The sequence below is a fragment of the Saccopteryx leptura genome, chromosome 6 (genome assembly GCF_036850995.1).
Source record: "Saccopteryx leptura isolate mSacLep1 chromosome 6, mSacLep1_pri_phased_curated, whole genome shotgun sequence".
Lineage (NCBI taxonomy): Eukaryota > Metazoa > Chordata > Mammalia > Chiroptera > Emballonuridae > Saccopteryx > Saccopteryx leptura.
Genome location: NC_089508.1, coordinates 3,902,558 through 3,921,764, shown reverse-complemented (window position 1 = coordinate 3,921,764; position 19,207 = coordinate 3,902,558). Strand labels below are relative to the sequence as shown.

The 19,207-nt window shown below is 53.5% G+C and overlaps 1 protein-coding gene across 1 annotated transcript in view; it reads left to right on the top strand.

Annotated features, from left to right (window-relative positions):
- The window catches only part of DYNC1H1 (dynein cytoplasmic 1 heavy chain 1), a 67,660-nt gene that overhangs the window by 12,101 nt on the left and 36,352 nt on the right, over window positions 1-19,207 (top strand). The window contains exons 3-22 of the mRNA XM_066341913.1: window positions 2,029-2,202; window positions 2,652-2,907; window positions 3,421-3,607; window positions 5,681-5,952; window positions 6,046-6,273; window positions 8,674-9,750; window positions 10,298-10,477; window positions 11,900-12,049; window positions 12,649-12,795; window positions 14,328-14,468; window positions 14,599-14,775; window positions 14,914-15,024; window positions 15,109-15,228; window positions 15,746-15,985; window positions 17,458-17,613; window positions 17,735-17,848; window positions 18,069-18,179; window positions 18,254-18,463; window positions 18,628-18,774; window positions 18,981-19,147. Of these exons, the coding sequence (XP_066198010.1) occupies window positions 2,029-2,202; window positions 2,652-2,907; window positions 3,421-3,607; window positions 5,681-5,952; window positions 6,046-6,273; window positions 8,674-9,750; window positions 10,298-10,477; window positions 11,900-12,049; window positions 12,649-12,795; window positions 14,328-14,468; window positions 14,599-14,775; window positions 14,914-15,024; window positions 15,109-15,228; window positions 15,746-15,985; window positions 17,458-17,613; window positions 17,735-17,848; window positions 18,069-18,179; window positions 18,254-18,463; window positions 18,628-18,774; window positions 18,981-19,147 (4,365 nt within the window). The remainder of the gene's footprint in view (window positions 1-2,028; window positions 2,203-2,651; window positions 2,908-3,420; window positions 3,608-5,680; window positions 5,953-6,045; window positions 6,274-8,673; window positions 9,751-10,297; window positions 10,478-11,899; window positions 12,050-12,648; window positions 12,796-14,327; window positions 14,469-14,598; window positions 14,776-14,913; window positions 15,025-15,108; window positions 15,229-15,745; window positions 15,986-17,457; window positions 17,614-17,734; window positions 17,849-18,068; window positions 18,180-18,253; window positions 18,464-18,627; window positions 18,775-18,980; window positions 19,148-19,207) is intronic.

The following is a 19,207-nucleotide window of genomic DNA, read 5'->3' as shown; positions in this document are numbered from 1 at the left end:
TGACTCTTTGTAGGATAAATCTCTAAAAGTGTTAGAGGGCGAGATGCAATGCATCGTTTTGAGTGCCTGTTACCAGATTTTCCACTGTCCAGAGAGCTGATGCCAATGTGTACTCCAGTAGACCTGTCCAGATTCAGATATGTATATGGTACGGTTGATTCTGGATTGGCTTTTAAAAACTTTGAATAATTTCAAGCTTACAGAAAAGTTTCATGAATAGTAACGTAGAACTCCCGGGTGTCAGTTAACATTTACCACGTTTGCATTCTCACTTTTCTCCTGCACCACTTGAGAGTTGGTTATAGATAGTCTGCCTCTTTCTCCCTAAAAACTTCAAGGTAGCCCTGGCCGGTTGGCTCAGCGGTAGAGCGTCGGCCTGGCGTGCAGAAGTCCCGGGTTCGATTCCCGGCCAGGGCACACAGGAGAAGCGCCCATCTGCTTCTCCACCCCTCCCCCTCTCCTTCCTCTCTGTCTCTCTCTTCCCCTCCTGCAGCCGAGGCTCCATTGGAGCAAAGATGGCTCGGGCGCTGGGGATGGCTCCTTGGCCTCTGCCCCAGGCGCTAGAGTGGCTCTGGTCGCGGCAGAGCGACGCCCCAGAGGGGCAGAGCATCGCCCCCTGGTGGGCAGAGCGTCGCCCCCTGGTGGGCGTGCCGGGTGGATCCCGGTCGGGCGCATGCGGGAGTCTGTCTGACTGTCTCTCCCCATTTCTAGCTTCAGAAAAAAAAGAAAAAAAGAAAAAGAAAAAACTTCAAGGTAGCTCCTAAGAACGAGGGCGTTTTTATTCTTAGCCTCAGTACAGTGATCAAGGTCAGGGTATGCCATGCTGGAGTACTGTTCTGCAGGCACCATCCATGTTGGCGTGTCTCCTACAGTCATTCTCCCATGGTCCAGAGCTTGTTCTGTGTCTGTCTGTCTGTGTCATCCTTTTTTGTGTCTCTCATGTCAGCGACATAAGTACAGACAGACTGGTGGTCATAGGGTCAGCCCTCCGCTGGGTTTGTCTGATGCTGGTCCATGATTAGATTCTGGTTGTACGTTTTTGGCAGGAATTCTGTTGCAACTTTGTTCTTTCTCCATGTGTCCCATCAGGAAGCTTCTTGACTTTAGAATATATTAAGTGTCACGTATAAAGTACTGGCCTGGGAACTAGAAAAGTCAAATAGTGATTTTCTTAAAGGTATTAATTCAACCAGCTTTGAGCATCTGCTGTACATAAGATATGGCAATAGGTATGCAAAGAAATAAAGCCTAGACCCTGTTCCCAAGAAGCTTGAGGTCTTTTGGGGGGAAGACGGGATCACACACCTGACTGTAACACTTGACAGACTCTCAGAGGTGGGGACTACCGTGAAACACGAAGGTTAGTGAGATTGCTTCTGATTAGGGAAGGTCCCTGTGGAAGAAATAATGCAGGAATTGGGGTTTGAGGCTTATTTGGAGTTTTCAGCAGCTGAATATAGATTTTTTAGCAAAGGCACAAAGGCACATAACACATTTGGAGAAGGGGACATCTAGTTAATAGTGACTTGGGGTGGGGAAAGGGGTGCACAGCAGGATACAACTGGGAGAGTGTGGGGGCCTGGAATGCCCATTTTTACCCTAACCTGCAGCTAACTTTGTTTATTCAAGTTGATAATGTGACTTAGTGACATATGTGAATGATACAAATTAGTATAAGACCAAATGTAAGTATATATGGCTTTTAACTTGCAGTTGCTAGGGAGGTTAGTTTTAATGAGGCCAAGGTTATCATGTAGCCCGCTTATGAGACAGATGACCTTTGCCTGGTTTCACGGTCCCATGCTACAACCATAATCTCGATTTGATTAGTGCTTATGTAAATGAATAAAGAAAGATAAGCACTGTGTTTCACTGTTAGGAAAACAGTTTATTCTATTAAGGATTTTTGAATAGGATTTTTAAATTGAAACGTTCCAATGAAATTTAATTTGCAACACAGGGAAGACTACAGTTATCGATCCTTTAGGAAGGAGACTTTCTGTTCTAGTTTCCTCTGCTTTCTCGTAGCTTGGCGTTTATTAAGCGCGCCCCAGTGATTGACGCAGACAAGCCCGTGTCCGCCCAGCTCCGCGTCCTGACGCTCAGCGAGGACTCACCGTATGAGACCTTGCACTCTTTCATTAGCAATGCTGTGGCACCTTTTTTCAAGTCCTACATCCGGGAGTCCGGCAAGGCAGACAGGTAAAAACCTTCTTGTTTGTTTGTTTGTTTAAATCAGATTTCCTGAATGTTCACAAGACACTGGGAGATGACCTAACATTCAGGACTCAAGAGGGTAAAGCTAACAACATAGAGGATATAAATCCATTGCGTTAATAAGATGTATGTCATTAATATTGTACAGACCTGAAACAAGAGCATGGTGTTGGAAACCAATAGTGCACTAAGGACTTTTGTTGTTGTTTTAAATTTTATTTATTGGTTTTTAGAGCGAGAGGAAGGGAGAGAGGCAGATATCAGTATGTTCCTGTGTGTGCCCTGGCGGGGGATCAAACCAACAACCTTTATGTATCAGGAAGGTGCCCTAACCCACCGAGCTGTCCGGCCAGTGTGTTAGTGCACTAAACCCACCAAGCTACCTGGCCAGTGTGTTAGTGCACTAACTTTTGAGATACTTTCTGTCTTCACAGGGATGGTGATAAGATGGCTCCTTCTGTTGAAAAAAAGATAGCAGAGCTTGAAATGGGACTCCTTCACCTGCAGCAAAACATTGAAATCCCGGAGATCAGCCTGCCAATCCATCCAATTATCACCAATGTTGCAAAGCAGTGCTATGAACGTGGAGAAAAGCCGAAAGTTACCGACTTTGGAGACAAGGTCGAAGACCCGACTTTTCTCAATCAGCTACAGTCTGGAGTCAACCGCTGGATCCGGGAAATTCAGAAAGTAAGAGCACAGCTTGAAAGTGTGTGTGAGTGCTTCTCCTCAAATCGGTGAGAAAACTGGCCTGAGACTTTGTCAGTGAGGTGGATCCTGCAGGGACTGGGGGCCATTCCTGCCTCTGGTCCCGGGACCGCCCAGCAGGGGCGGCTAGCCCAGGGACGTGCGAGTCTGTGTCCTCGCCCCGGGAGCGTTCATCTCACCTCTCTCTGACCTCTGCGCTCAGGTTAAACCACTGACCACTGATAGGCAGGAAATCTACTGGAAATATGAAAATTAAATGCTAATGCATGTGTTTACTTAACAATACTTGCCTACCTTTATTTATTTAGTTAGTTGAATCTGTTGGGGTAACACTGGTTTACAAAATTATACAGGTTTCAGGTGCCTGGTTCTACAACACATCTCTACACCGTGTTGTGTGTTCATCCCGCAAGTCAGGTCTCTGTCAGTCACCATTTATCTCCCTCCCGTCTCCTGTTGAACAATGAATATTCTCCCACGTGACTACGTTTACAGGTGACCAAGCTTGACCGCGACCCCGCCTCAGGCACCGCCCTGCAGGAGATCAGCTTCTGGCTGAACCTGGAGCGAGCGCTGTACCGCATCCAGGAGAAGCGCGAGAGCCCCGAGGTCCTGCTGACGCTGGACATTCTGAAGCACGGCAAGCGCTTCCACGCCACCGTCAGCTTCGACACCGACACGGGTGAGGCGCCTTCCTGGCTGCTTCCGGCTGTCCCCTGGTCCTGGGCAGTGAAGGGGACGTTGCCACATAGCCTCCTGTCCCAGGGTTTTGAGAACATGTGAGTGTGGATGGCCACGGGGGTCCCAGCCTGTCGCCCCTGTCCCCTGGGCCTGGGCAATGAAGGGGACGTTGCCACGTAGCCTCCCGTCCCTCCCAGGGTTTTGAGAACGTGTGAGTGTGGACAGCCACGTGCTTCCCTCAGCAGGCTGTGGTTTCACTGTGGAGTCAGGCGTGCTTTAGGCCAGTGGTTTCCAGCCTCGGGCCTGGGGACTGTCGCCTGTCTGCCAGAGTTTCATCCCAGCCCGCAGGAGAGTGAGCCACCGATGTGTGGAGATTATAGACCCCCACGAGCTTAGGCAAATTTGCTTATGCTCAGGGTGCACCTGTCTTAACGATCTCCGAGATAATCCTCCCGTTTTCACCGGCCCGGGTGTAAAAAGAGTGTGAACCCTGCTCTAGACAGTCCAGGCAGGAGGCCGATTGACACGAAGCAGAAGTTACTTGCCCACCGGGCTGTGGACAGGCCGCCGCTCAGTACTCTATCTTCCCCTTTTACCTGCTCCGCCCTCTGACTGCTCCCTCCCTGTTCTGAACGTGGGCGCAGGGCACTATGTTCTGCGTGGGCAGCAGTGTGAGCACGCAGTAGGCAGCGGGCCTGGCAAGGGCCGGGCACAGCCACGTTCCCGTGCGACTGTGCCCACCGGGGCCTGGGAGGGCCAGCATCGGGGCTGCAGCCGTGGCCGTGCTCTTGCCCTCCCGCCAAAGGGCGCGCTCCCGCGTTTCCAGTGTTAGAGGGGAATCGGGTAGAAATCATCTCACTGGCCACACAACACGTCGCCTGAGCATTTACTAATGCTGAAAAGTAAACATGGAATTTAAAAAACTTTTTCCATTGATCTGAGGTGGGGGCAGGGGGAGAGAGAGAAGCATCAGCTCGTTCCACTTGGTCTCCCATCCAAGTACTAACCAGGCCCGACCCTGCTTAGCTTCCAAGATCAGACGAGATCAGGCACGTTCAGGGTGGTATGGCTGTAGACATCTCGTTCCACTTGGTGTTTCGTTTAGCTGTGCACTCATTGGATGCTTTTCCTGTGTGCCCCGACCGGGGATTGAACCCATAACCTTAGTGTGCCAGGATGACGCCCTAATCGGTGAACCACCCAGCCAGAGCTACCTTGAAGGGTTTTGTAATACCTCTGAAGCCTTTTTGTATTTTTTTTTTTCTGAAGCTGGAAACGGGGGGAGAGAGTCAGGCAGAGCCACTCTAGCACCTGGGGCCGAGGCCAAGGAGCCATCCCCAGCGCCTGGGCCATCTTTGCTCCAATGGAGCCTTGGCTGCAGGAGGAGAAGAGAGAGACAGAGAGGAAGGAGAGGGGGAGGGGTGGAGAAGCAGATGGGCGCTTCTCCTGTGTGCCCTGGCCGGGAATCGAACCCGGGACTTCTGCATGCCAGGCCGACACTCTACCACTGAGCCAACCGGCCAGGGCCTAGATTTCTTTCTAACACTTTAAAAAAAAACACCTCATGCCAGAGGAAGTAAAAAAATTGATTCTGACCCAGGTTCTTCTGTCATGTCAATAACACATCTAACTTGAGCCATGGGTATAAAATTGTAATATTAGTGTTTTTAGACATGATATCATTCTAATTTCTCTAAACTTAATTGTTATTAGAACATTCAGATAATATAAAAAGCAAAAAGATGAAATGTGAGAGTGTCCCCCACAGCCGTTAGTGTGTGAGTTGACGGAATCTCTTTAACAAGCAAAAGGGAGGCGACACCAGGCTCATCCCATTAGTGACATAGCTTTTTTTTTTCTTTCAGATATTAAACAATTTCTGTGTCACTAAATCTTTAGCAACATCAAAATGTTCTGTCATGAGGACTCATTTTGGGCCCCTTACCTAGTATTAAGCCTGGACGGAATATCCTGTAGTTGTATTACTGTTTAATTGAGGCAACATTGACACACACCGTTATGTGAGAGTTGTATTACTTTATATGAAAACCACTGTCTGTCTGTCTGAATCCAGGTCTGAAACAGGCGCTGGAGACCGTGAACGACTACAACCCTCTGATGAAAGATTTCCCTCTGAATGATTTGCTGTCTGCCACTGAGCTGGACAAGATCAGGCAGGCTCTGGTGGCCATCTTCACCCATCTGAGAAAGATCCGGAACACAAAGTACCCCATTCAGAGGGCGCTACGCTTGGTGGAGGCCATTTCAAGAGACTTGAGTTCTCAGTTACTCAAAGTACTAGGCACCAGAAAGCTAATGCATGTTGCTTATGAGGAATTTGAAAAAGTACGTTTCCATCTGTCAAATACCAATCTCGGGGGCCCTGAGATGAAACCGAGCTTTAAAATAACAGGCGTCCCTTCTGAAATTACACCCTAGGTCATGGTCGCGTGCTTTGAAGTGTTTCAGACTTGGGATGATGAGTATGAGAAGCTGCAGGTGCTGCTGAGGGACATTGTCAAGAGGAAGAGGGAAGAGAACCTGAAGATGGTGTGGCGCATCAACCCCGCGCACCGGAAGCTGCAGGCGCGCCTGGACCAGATGCGGAAGTTCCGGCGCCAGCACGAGCAGCTGAGAGCCGTCATCGTCAGGGTCCTGCGGCCCCAGGTGTGCTCCCACTTGGGGGATCCTCACGCGCGGTCTGTTAGTGAGCCCCCTTTCTTTTTAGAATGAACTAGTTTCCGTTTTGCACTGTTAACACTTGTTCTTGTTAGTACTTCCGAATCAGTTTTCAAGTTGCTGCCGTTATCTTCAGTGTTCTGTGTCGCATACTTTCAGTCCAGGTCTTGAACAGTTTCCATCCATTCGTTCTCACTCTCAAGCTGCATGGACGTCAGGGCCAGGCCGGCAGGACTCTAAACCATAACTCACCATCGAACTACATAGCTTTGTGACTTGGACACATTCTTTAATTTTTCTCCAGATTCCGCATCTGCAAAATGTGGTGGACAATATTCCACATGCCTGAGGTTTATTAAAGTAACCAAATGATTCCTTTTCTTCATACGTGCACTTTTTTCTCTTCTCATCTCAACTTTCTCTTCTCCTCACCAGTGCTTCTCTTCTCTTACGAATCCCAGCCCAGAAATGCAAGGTGCATTGAAATTTCTAGGTAGCGGGGTTGGTAAATGGGTATGATAAAGCTGATATACAGCAAATGTTGATTGACTGAGTGTTAACTAAAACCCTAGGTAGGGGTGGAGTTGTTCAGGCCATAATTCTTTCAATCCTCCTGTAGTTGGAAAATCTTTGTAATAAAACATTAGGGGAATCCCAGTCTAGAAGTTGTGCTGTCTAGGAAGCTTCACACACTGATTGGGGTGCCTTGTGCCTGGGAGGCACCCCAATCCTCAGTAATGAACCCTCAGCACCCGTTCACTCGGTGTGGTACCAGTGTGTGTGTAGTGCGTGCTGGCATGAACGTTCACCTGTGTTGTGCTCAGGAGCATTTGGGGACTAGTGCCAAGTCCTCTAGCTTAGGGTTTTTTCCTTTCTTTTTCCATTGATTTGAGGGGGTGGGGAAGTCAACTTGTTGCACTTGATTATTCCATCTACCTAGGGCTTCTGAGCCCCTTTGCCAGGCACCTCCTCTCGTGCATCATTTATTTAAAGAGTGTTATATATTCTTTCCTTCTTTTTCTTTTTTCTTTTTTTTTAAGACAGGGAAATGAGAAGCATCAGCTCATAGTTGTGGCACCTTAGTTATTTATTGATTGTTTCTCATATGTGCCTTGACCGGGGGCGACAGCTGAGCCAGTGTCTTCGGGGTTCAAACCTGAGCCCTCAGCTCCCAGGTTGATGCTCTATCCACTGCACCACCACTGGTCAGGCCAGATTTTCAGTCTAGTAGGGCTCATTGGAGTCTCCGGTGTGGGTGTAATTTCCCAGCGCAGCCCTTCTCAGACTCCCGTTCCCGGAATCTTCCTTTAAATGTGGTGCTGTTCTCCCAGCAGCAGAGCTCCAGGTTTTCCTGCCTGGGCTTAGGGTGGGAGCCCCTCTCGGTGGGAGCCCCTCGTGCCGACACCCTGAGCCCACTGTCCTTGCCGGTGTGGCGGCACCGTGGGGGGAAACGCTGGCCAGGTTGCTGGCCGCCTGCAGTTCTTTTCCACTGTCCTGAAACAGGTTTGAACAGTTCTGTCCAGTGTTTGTCGTCATGTCGCCATTACCAGGAGACCTCAGAATGTCTTAAATGCTTAAAATGCTTACATTTACAGAAGTTATGACTCAGTAATTTATATGTTCCTCCATGAACACAAGATAACAAGATCTAGCCACAGGCCTAGTACCATAACTCTAAAGCAGAGACGAGCGTGAGTGAGACTTCGGGGTAGGACAGCTGCAATGTGATGGGTGGTGCAGACCGGTGACAGAGTCGGACAGCTGCCAACCGCTGTGACTGTCGCATTCGTAATTGTAGGACGTGATAAATTTTATACAGGGGATGATAAAAATAAGGCTTTTATTTTTCCCAAATTCACAGACTGTCTAGGTTTCATCCGAGACATCATGGACCCAGGTCAAGACCCCGCCTAGCGCTCTGGTCCTGTGGGAGTGGCTGTGAGCCGTGCAGGGCAGTCTGGGGCTCTCTGCTCGCTCCCAAAGCACGTGGGTGGAGAACTGAGTGGCGGACTCTGGTGTTCCTCCAGCTGTCCCTCGGTTGTGTACTTATCCGTAGGTTACAAATTAAGGTTTTAAAAATCAAAAAGGGAAACTACGTTGGACCCTGAGTTTGTACGTAGCACTCCTGTGAATTACTGCACTTTCATGGGCAGTTGAACTGCCGACTAAACATTGCAAAGGGAAATAGCAAAGCCCAGGTTTCAACACGTGTTAATTTTGCTTCGTAAGCAGAGAAACTCCGTTGTCAGATCTGCATAGTGCAGAGTGGAATGCACTCCGTCGTGATTTACTGGCTTTGTTGAGCTGTGGTTGTAAAGGGTCAGGTGTGCAGCAAAATACCAGTCTTCACCGGTAACCTACTGTCACGAACCCTTCCCTTCCCCTCAGGTCACGGCGGTCGCACAGCAGAATCAAGGGGAGGTGCCGGAGCCCCAGGACATGAAAGTAGCCGAGGTTCTCTTCGATGCTGCCGACGCAAACGCTATCGAGGAGGTGAACCTCGCCTACGAGAATGTCAAGGAGGTGGACGGCCTGGATGTTTCCAAAGAGGGCACCGAGGCGTGGGAGGCTGCGATGAAGAGATACGACGAGCGGATCGACAGGGTGGAGACCCGCATCACAGCTCGCCTCCGCGATCAGCTCGGCACCGCCAAGAATGCCAACGAAATGTTCAGGATCTTCTCCAGGTTTAACGCGCTGTTTGTCCGGCCCCACATCCGCGGAGCCATCCGCGAGTACCAGACCCAGCTGATCCAGCGCGTGAAAGACGACATCGAGTCCCTTCACGACAAGTTCAAAGTGCAGTACCCGCAGAGCCAGGCCTGCAAGATGAGCCACGTGCGCGACCTGCCGCCGGTGTCGGGCTCCATCATCTGGGCGAAGCAGATCGACAGGCAGCTGACCGCCTACATGAAGCGCGTGGAGGACGTCCTGGGCAAGGGCTGGGAGAACCACGTGGAGGGGCAGAAGCTGAAGCAGGACGGCGACAGTTTCCGCATGAAGCTCAACACGCAGGAGATCTTTGACGACTGGGCCCGCAAGGTGCAGCAGCGGAACCTGGGCGTCTCGGGTCGCATCTTCACCATCGAGAGCGCGCGGGTCCGGGGCCGCTCCGGGAACGTCCTCAAGCTCAAGGTCAACTTCCTCCCTGAGATCATCACCCTCTCCAAGGAGGTGCGGAACCTCAAGTGGCTGGGCTTCCGGGTGCCGCTGGCCATTGTGAACAAGGCCCACCAGGCCAACCAGCTGTACCCCTTCGCCATCTCCCTGATCGAGAGCGTGCGCACCTACGAGCGCACCTGCGAGAAGGTGGAGGAGCGCAGCACCATCTCGCTGCTGGTGGCCGGCCTCAAGAAGGAGGTGCAGGCCCTGGTCGCTGAGGGCATCGCACTGGTGTGGGAGTCCTACAAGCTCGACCCATACGTGCAGCGCCTGGCGGAGACTGTCTTCAACTTCCAGGAGAAGGTGTGTTCCTGGGCGGGAGCGTGGCGCGGCCACAGCTAACGGACCACGCCAGTCCCCCCCGTCAGCGTGCGGGCTTGTTACAGCAGGGCTGTGGGAGCTGACAGGGAGGGGCCCTCTCACTCTCCGCGCTGTTGGATGGGGTCGGGGCTTGAGAGAGGCCGGCCGGACGCCCTAGCTGAGAGCTCAGTGGAGGGATGACAGACGGATGCAGGAGGCGGGCAGGGAAAGGAGAGCTCGGTCACTGCTGTCTGGACGGCGGGCTCTCCACCCTGCTGTTCTCGCCCCGCCCCTGCTGCCAGGCAGCGGGGTGTCCAGGCTGGGGCTCCAGGGCAGTGAGCACATTTCACTCCCTGCTCCCAGACCTGCCCTCAGGTCACCCCTCCAAGAGCAGGAGGGGGTGGGGGGACAAGCCGACAGTCTCCATACATTCCCTCCCTCTCACTCCAGTAGGATCAGCTGTTTATGGAAGACCTCTGTCTCAAGCATTTGTTAATTGAGAATAAGTAAAATTAACAGGTGTTTTACAACTGAATACCCTTTCCTTTAGGTGGATGACCTGCTGATTATTGAAGAAAAAATAGACCTGGAAGTCCGTTCCCTGGAAACCTGTATGTACGACCATAAGACTTTCTCAGAGATCCTGAACAGAGTCCAGAAAGCCGTGGACGACTTGAACCTACACTCGTATTCCAACCTGCCCATCTGGGTCAACAAGCTTGACATGGAGGTGAGAGGGGGCCGTGGGAGGAGGGGGCCGCAGGAGGCCGAGGCCCGTTCTCTGCGTCAGCGTAGGGTGGTCCTGCTCCATATGCCCACCAGGTTGTTACTGGGAAGCTTTTCATAAGGACAGAGCTGTGTGGTGCTCACGGTACTGGCCGCTGTTCCATGGGGGAGGCAGGGCGTGTGAGGGAAGGGAGAACTCTCTGTTCCCGGGTGTGTGACAACCTGCTTGTCCTTCCTGCCCTCCTAACGTAGGGTGTCCTCCAGCCCCCCCCAGGCATTCTTCTCTGGTAACCTGCCCTTCTCCACCACACACGTTACAGAGAGATGCCCAACAACAAACACCGAGTCGAGGTGTGGGAAGTGGGGTTGGGGCAGCAGAGAGAGGATGTGTGTAGCGTACTTGTCACCACCCTTGGCTTTCTGTTTTGTTTTTGTTTTTTGATTTTCATTTATTGATTTTGGAGAGGAGAGAGAGAAAGGCGGGGGGTGACGGGAGAGCAGGAAGCATCAACTCATAGTTGCTTATCGTATGTGCACTGACTGGGCAAGCCCGAGGTTTCCAACCGGCGACCGCAGCATTCCAGGTTGACACTTTACCCACTGCAGCACCATGGGTCAGGCCCACTGGCCTTCTTGTTGGTGGACATCCCTGACAATCTCAGGAAGGAGGATATTTCCAAAGCTGTTTGTGGCTCATAGCTTTTTTCTTTCCTTCCCTTTTAGACCAAGTGGATAGACCAGTTGCAGCGTGTCCACACAGTGGGCACTAACAGCTAGCAGCCTCACTTGTCTGGGCCCACAGCAGGTCCTGTTTTCACACAGCTGCCCTCAGGGCATTACCCAGGGAGGCTGGCTCTTCCCACAGACAGACATCCTGTTGTAGGACAACTGTCTCACTCTGGATCAGAGAGGAGACTTTGATCATTTACTTGTGACAGAATGGCCGCTATGTAGGGTGACGGACTGATAATGGTGACCATTTCGCAATACATACAAATATCAAATCATTGTATTGTGCCGGAAATGAATACAACGTTACATGTCACTAATGCCTCAGTAAAAAGGAAAAGGAAATGGTTGACCTTCACATTATAGTTCTCCACTTTTGTCAGCAAGGCAGCCAGGCAGGAAAACACTTGTGAGTTTTCTATCATATTAAATACCGAGCCCTGCGTTTGTGTTCGTCTCCTTGTCCCCGATAAGCTTGGAGGACCAGTGGGCCGGCCCTCGGGAGGAGGGCACGGTCAGCCCCATGAGGCGTCACCTGAGCTGGAGGACGTGTGGAAGTGAGGCTCAGTGCAGCAAGGGGGTGGCAGTTAGTGACGCTTGATCTTTGGCCTGACACCTCTGCCTTCTGCTTACTGTGCTCTGGGAGCCGAATTGTGGAAGAATCGCTGTTCTTCAACGCTCCTTCCTCCCTCTGTAGATTGAAAGAATCCTGGGTGTCCGCCTGCAAGCTGGCCTGAGAGCGTGGACCCAGGTGCTGCTGGGACAGGCTGAGGACAAGGCGGAGGTCGACATGGACACGGATGCGCCGCAAGTCAGTCACAAGCCTGGCGGGGAACCCAAGATCAAAGTGAGTTTGCCAGAGCATGCCGTCTGCGAGTAGAGACACCTAGAACTGGCTTCACCTGCTCTGTTTTCTTTCTTTCAATGCTTAAAAAGTGTTTTCATTTTGGATATTATAGATATTTATCCCCAGAGCATACATTTTAACATACTGAGATTCAGGAAAGCAGATGAATGTGTCCGAGTGCTAGAGCCATCCGGTGGAGATGGGGGGCTGGGGGTGTTCCTGATGAGGTCCGGCACTGGTGGTGACGGGGACGTACCGACGGTGGGCCTGCATCCGTGTCACCGAGCCTGACAGCTAAGGCCGGCCTGTGTCCCCACTTCAGTGTCACTGGCCTCTCAGGGACCATGGTCACTCTGTCAAGAGGTCATCACGTACCCCACATCAGATGGAACTTCACTGAGCACCGCGTGCGAAGGTCCTACCCTTGGACATATCAGCCTTCGGGGCGCAGGCCCCAGACACGGCGTGTGGACAGTCACACCTGGTCAGAGAGCCGCGCGTGGTTCACTGAAGTGCTGTAGCTGAGGGAGAGGGTGACGCATCGTCACCATGTTGTTGAACTAGATTGCTGAGCGAGGCATGACCTCTTCCCTTCGCAGAATGTCGTTCATGAGCTCAGAATAACCAATCAGGTCATCTACCTGAATCCGCCCATTGAAGAGTGCAGGTACAAGCTGTACCAGGAGATGTTTGCCTGGAAGATGATTGTGCTGTCTCTCCCCAGGATCCAGAGTCAGAGGTACCAGGTGAGCCACCTGACCAGGCCGCCCCTCGGGCTGTCTGTGTGCTTTGTTCTCCTGGTCACTTCCCACTTTGTCCCTCCTGTGGTCCCTCCTGGGAGTGACCCCTCACCCTCCAGCCATCTGGTCTCCCTGCCCCTTGGCGGTGCCTACTGCTCTGCCAGCGCTGTTTGCCCGGGGGCACCGGACTCCACCCCGCAGGTTGGCTTCCCAGCCCAGGAGAAGTGAGAGCTGCAGGACCGGAGGGCACACTCCCTTCGGGATGCACTTTTTCTTGGCTCTCTCGGTTCCCTCCCTCCTTGCTGGCAGGTCCCCTCTCCTGGTTCTTTGCTTCCCCTCATCCAGCCTCTCGCTGTCCAGGGAGAGGTCCTCCCCACAACTCTGCTCCCTCCGGGCGTCGGCCTCAGATGCCAGCTGTGTGCTGCCAGCTCCAGGCCTTCTGTCCTGCTGCCCCCGTGGCCGCTCCGCCGGGCCCTCTGATGGTCGTGTGGACTGGGCGTCTCCCGTCCCCTCCCTCAAGTTTGCTCCTCCCCAGTCTTCTTAGTCCCATCCTTCAACTCGCTCAGGCCCAAAACCGTGCGTTCATTCCTGCCCCAGCTCCCGCGAGGCCCCGTTCTCTTGCTCAGAAGACTGCGTTTCCCTCCTGACTGGTCTCTGTCTGCCTTGCCCCTAACACCTGTTTTCTGCACGACGGCCAGAGTCGGGCTGCATGCTGATCCTGACACTGCTCCTCCCAGGGCCTGTTAGTGGCCTCCTGTCCCTCTGAGCACAAAAGCTCGTGTCAGCTGCAGCTTGCTGGGCACCACGTGGTAGTGGCGTTTGCCTCCCCCTTGCCGGCTCCGCTCTGGCCACACTGGACTCTTGCTCGTCCTCACATGCCGGGCAGACTCTTGGCACTTGCTGATCTCTGCTCGCAATCCCTGGTGGCAAAGTTCACATGGCTCTCTACCTCCCTGCTGGTCTTTGCCACAGTGTCCCCTCCTCACTGAGGCCTTCCCGGACCTCCCCTGCCCCACACTGCTGCCCTCCGCTTTCCTACGTTTCCTTACAGTACTTCTCAGCATCCAGCACCCTGTACATTTCCCATTTCCCATTTCCCCAGTTGTCTCTCAGAGGCTGTTATCTGTTGATTGTACCCACAATAGTGTCGTCAGCTCCATGAGCCAGGCTGGTGTAAAGCTTTGGTTGTGGTCACGTCACCTTGGACGCTGCCCTCAGGGCCCCTCTCAGAGGAGAGATGCCGCCCCTGGGGCCCACTCTGGGGCCGGCTGTCCACTCCTACGGCTGGCATGCTCTCGGCCATGTTGTGCCAGTGGTGATGCCATGTCTTCTAGCTTGTGGTTAATCTCTTCCTTTCATTGGCTTGACGAATTAAATGTAACTAGGCTTCTGGCCTCCTGTGACTAAGTAAGCGGATGTTCTCCCTAAACGCTGTTTTCGTTGTGGGCTGTTCTCCCGTTCACTCTGAGAAGTGGCGCTGAGATGAACAGTCCTGCAGACACTTTTGTTCGCGGTCATCTCCGGCTTTGCTTGGCTAGGTGGGCGTACATTACGAGCTGACTGAAGAAGAGAAATTCTATCGGAACGCTTTAACACGGATGCCCGACGGCCCCGTGGCCCTGGAAGAGTCCTACTCCGCAGTCATGGGCATTGTAACTGAAGTCGAGCAGTACGTCAAGGTGAGAAGCTCCAGATTCCTCCTTTCACGCGTAGCAGTGTGCGCTGTGGGGAATGTGGAGGTGCAGTGTGGTGAATGTGGAGGTGCAGTGTGAAAACCGACTGGCACCCGACTGTGGTCTTTGTCTGCAGGTTTGGCTTCAGTATCAGTGCTTGTGGGACATGCAGGCCGAGAACATCTACAACAGACTCGGGGAAGATCTCAACAAGTGGCAGGCTCTCCTGGTCCAGATAAGGAAGGCCAGAGGGACGTTCGACAACGCAGAAACCAAGAAGGAGTTTGGACCGGTAGTCATAGATTACGGCAAGGTGAGAGCCCTGCTGTCTAGGTGGAAGGTGCCGGGCGTTCGAAGGTAGCCTCTCTCTCTCTCTCTGACTGAAAGGAAGTGGGAGTGCGGACATCCGCTGAAAGAATGGGCGCTCTGTCTTGTGCTCACTCACCTGCAGGTGCAGTCCAAGGTGAACCTGAAGTATGACTCTTGGCATAAGGAGGTTCTCAGCAAGTTTGGGCAGATGCTCGGCTCCAACATGACAGAATTCCACTCCCAGATCTCCAAGGTAAGGACCCGCACCCCGCACCCGCCAGTGTAGGAGTCTGCCGGCTGACCTGGGCCCGAGTTACATTCTCTGTTCTCTCAACAGTCTCGCCAAGAGCTGGAGCAGCACTCCGTGGACACGGCCAGCACCTCCGACGCAGTGACCTTCATCACCTACGTGCAGTCTCTGAAACGGAAGATCAAGCAGTTTGAGAAGCAAGTTGAGGTGAGCTCTAGGAAGAGTTCAGGTTCTCACGGTGCTCTGACTCGCCACCAGCCCCGCAGGCGCATTGGTCGGGCGCTGCATCCCAGAACACCTGTGCTGTACCCCCATGTGCTTGTTAACGTGCGGGCACAGCCACCCAGGCATCTGCAGTCTGAAACGCTGTGCAGGTGATTCCTCTGCATATGAGGTTTGAGAACCTGTGCTTTTTGTCTTGTAAGGTCTTTTAGTTGTTGATCATCAAATCGTCAACCTTGAATTTCCTTTCTGTGATTTGGGAGGGAAGGTGAAGGACAGCTCCAGGGCACAGTGACCCTCATCGCCCTCTGGGTGCAGCCGGGTGCAGAGCAGGCGTGCCAGGACGGTTCTCTCTGGTGACCACAGCACTCCGTGGGCCTCTGGAGAAGGCACACATGTTGCTGTCTGTCCTGTAGCCACTGTGGTTCCCGTCACAGGCTCTGATGGTGGTTTCCTTACTGTTAAAAGGTAAACTGAATTGTTTCCTTAATAACTCTCAAAGCTCTACCGCAACGGTCAGCGCCTGCTTGAAAAGCAGAGGTTCCAGTTCCCGCCGTCCTGGCTGTACATCGACAATATCGAGGGCGAGTGGGGCGCCTTCAACGACATCATGCGGCGGAAGGACTCGGCCATTCAGCAGCAGGTGGCGAACCTGCAGATGAAGATCGTCCAGGAGGACCGGGCCGTGGAAAGCCGCACCACCGACCTGCTGACCGACTGGGAGAAGACCAAGCCTGTCACAGTGAGTCTGGCCCCGCCGGTCCCGCGGGTCCCTAAACCAACCACACGGTCTGGTGTCTTTCTTTCGAACTAAAAGGCATTGCCGTGGTTTAGCTTTCTAGTACTGAAGACTTTCTCTTTTGCAATTAAAAAGCAGTACTTAGAGATAGTGTAGTTGAAAATGTTAATAGCAGGTTCAGCCTCTCAACCCAGACCCTTCCATGACAAGCCCCTCAGTCAGGAGCTGGTTTTAAAGATCAAAGTGTTTCTGCTCTGAAGTTATCCTCTTACTTAATGCACTCAAAAATAGGAATTTAATTCCTCATGGGCGCAGGCAGAGTCTCACGCTGCTGCTGGCTCTGTGCCGTGGAAGGCCCCTTCTCTGTCATTGACATCACAGTTGTTGGCCTTCTCTCCCCAGAACCTTCCAAACCCGGTCTTCTTGGCTTGTCCAGTATTGGTCGAGCTCTGACTTGGTCCTAGGAGTCACATCGGGCATGGGGGTACAGTAGTGAACAAAAAGGACAGGAGTTCTCTCCCGTGAGAGACGGATAAGGACAGAGGGCAGGGAAGCATGGGTTTTCAGTCATGGTGACATGTGCCGTGGGCAGGGCGAGGGCCTGGCGAAGGGGTGCCCATGGTCCAGCGCTGTGTCGGGGAAGGCCGTGCAGGAAGGTGCTGTGTGTGTGGAGCCTGGACCTGGGCGGTGGGCACGTCATGCGGGCAGCCTGCAGCCGGGTCGGCTGGGGACACGATCCCAGGCCAGGTGAGTGGGTGGCGGCAGAGCCAGTCCTGTTACTCATTTAGGAACATAACACGTATAAACCTGGATAAGAAAGGTATTGAGTACCCCGAGTTAACCTGGTCTTGTCGTTGGAGGAGGCCAGTTTTCCACACCAGGCCTGGTGGCCAGTGTCGCTGCCCACCGTCTGCTAGTCCCAGAGGTTCCTTGTCTGTATTTGATTTGGGTTCAAGGAGCCCTTGTCTTAATATCGTCTCAGAAGCAAATTAAGTGAGGGATGAGTATTGATCAGTAGGCAAGGTTCTCTTCACCAGAACCTGACTGGCTCTCACCACCTCCCCTGTTGGTGACGTGTTGTGTTGGGACCGTCACTGGTGTTTCCCGTCGCCACTCTGAGTCTTCGCCATGGAGGGAGGCATGTCACGGCGCGAATACTGGCGCAGAGGCCACCCGTGGGTCGGTGCCTGGTTCTCAGGCCTCCCCGGAGAACCGTGTGACAGCTGTGTTGGGGAGGGTGTGGCTGGCTGTCCCAGGGGCCTGTCCCCTCAGATCTCAGATCGGGCGTGTCAGCCCTTCCTCTCCCAGGCCCCCACCTTCCTCGTTTATATCTTCACACGTCAGGTGTGGCGTGGACGTTGCACTCGCAACGTGAGTGTGGTGTGAGCACAGGTTTCTGGAGCTCGACAGGCTCCCCGGCCCCAAGGTCTGCCTGTCTCGGACCCGCGCTGCAACTCTGCGCTGTCTGCTTTCAGGGCAACCTCCGGCCGGAGGAGGCGCTGCAGGCGCTCACCATTTACGAGGGCAAGTTCGGCAGGCTGAAGGACGACCGGGAGAAGTGTGCCAAGGCCAAAGAGGCCCTGGAACTGACGGACACGGGGCTCCTGAGCGGCAGCGAGGAGCGCGTCCAGGTAGGGGCCCTCCGAGGTGGGGGCAGGAACGCGGCTCCTCGTGCCGACTCGGCCCGTGACTGGCCACGTCCTGACGCGGTGTCCATTTCTAGTCTCACGGCGGCACCGTTCTCACTCGCAGGTGGCCTTAGAGGAGTTGCAGGACCTCAAAGGCGTCTGGTCCGAGCTCTCCAAGGTGTGGGAGCAGATCGATCAGATGAAGGAGCAGCCGTGGGTGTCTGTGCAGCCCCGGAAGGTAGGCCTCCACAGGGCAGGTGCTGTGTCCCCTCGGACAGTGCATGGCACACTGGACTAGAGACTTGTGCACCAGGAGCTGTCGGGAGTTCTCATGACATCACGGGTCACTCCTCGTGTCATTTTCCTTACCCTTCAGCCTAACATAAAACTCCTTCTAAACCCATTTTTTAAAAACACTTAATGGAACGTTGCAAACTTGGTGGTGTCTCTCTTGGCAGCTCCGACAAAACCTCGACGGCCTCCTGAACCAGCTGAAGAACTTCCCGGCGCGCCTGCGTCAGTACGCGTCCTACGAGTTTGTCCAGAGGCTGTTGAAGGGCTACCTGAAGGTAGGTGCCGGGCTGCGGTGGCCATGCGGGCCCCCGGGAGCTGCCCTGGGTGACTCTGCCGGCTCTCTCCGCAGATCAACATGCTGGTGATTGAGCTGAAGTCCGAGGCCCTGAAGGACCGCCACTGGAAGCAGCTGATGAAGCGGCTGCACGTGAACTGGGTGGTGTCGGAGCTGACCCTCGGCCAAATCTGGGATGTCGACCTGCAGAAGAACGAAGCCGTCGTCAAGGACGTGCTGCTGGTGGCCCAGGGGGAGATGGCCCTGGAGGAGTTTTTGAAGCAGGTAAATGATAGGACACTTCGGGTCATGAGTCAGGCCGTCACACAGATTTGAGCTCTGTAGAAAGGTAGCCTCCTCCATGGTCCTTTTTGTCCCTGGAACACTTGGTTGCTTATGTAGCAGGTGAATGCCCACAGTGATAACGTGCTTCCCTGGTTTTAATCCAGATAAGAGAAGTGTGGAATACTTACGAATTAGACTTGGTCAACTATCAGAACAAGTGTCGCCTGATCCGTGGCTGGGACGACCTCTTCAACAAGGTCAAAGAGCACATCAACAGCGTCTCCGCCATGAAGCTGTCTCCCTACTACAAGGTATCGTTGTCAGAGAAACTCCTTCCCTGGCCAGAGCTTCCCCTGCCCGGTCACTAATGCCTTCTGAGGACAGGTCCCAGATGCCTGCTGTTCAGACTGCAGCCCCATGCCTGGCCAGACCTTAGCCGCATTTTTAGTGAGTTCTGCCCTTCCTGTGCTCGGAGTGAAAGCTGAGGGGCTGAGCCCTCCCTTGCGTCTGCCGCCAGGTTTTCGAGGAGGATGCCCTGAGCTGGGAAGACAAGCTGAATCGCATCATGGCCCTCTTTGACGTGTGGATTGATGTGCAGAGGCGCTGGGTCTACCTGGAAGGCATCTTTACGGGCAGCGCCGACATCAAGCACCTGCTACCCGTGGAAACCCAGCGTTTCCAGAGGTGAGGCCTCGGGCAAGACCGGACAGATGGGGCTGGGGGCCGGGCCGCTCCCCACCCCAG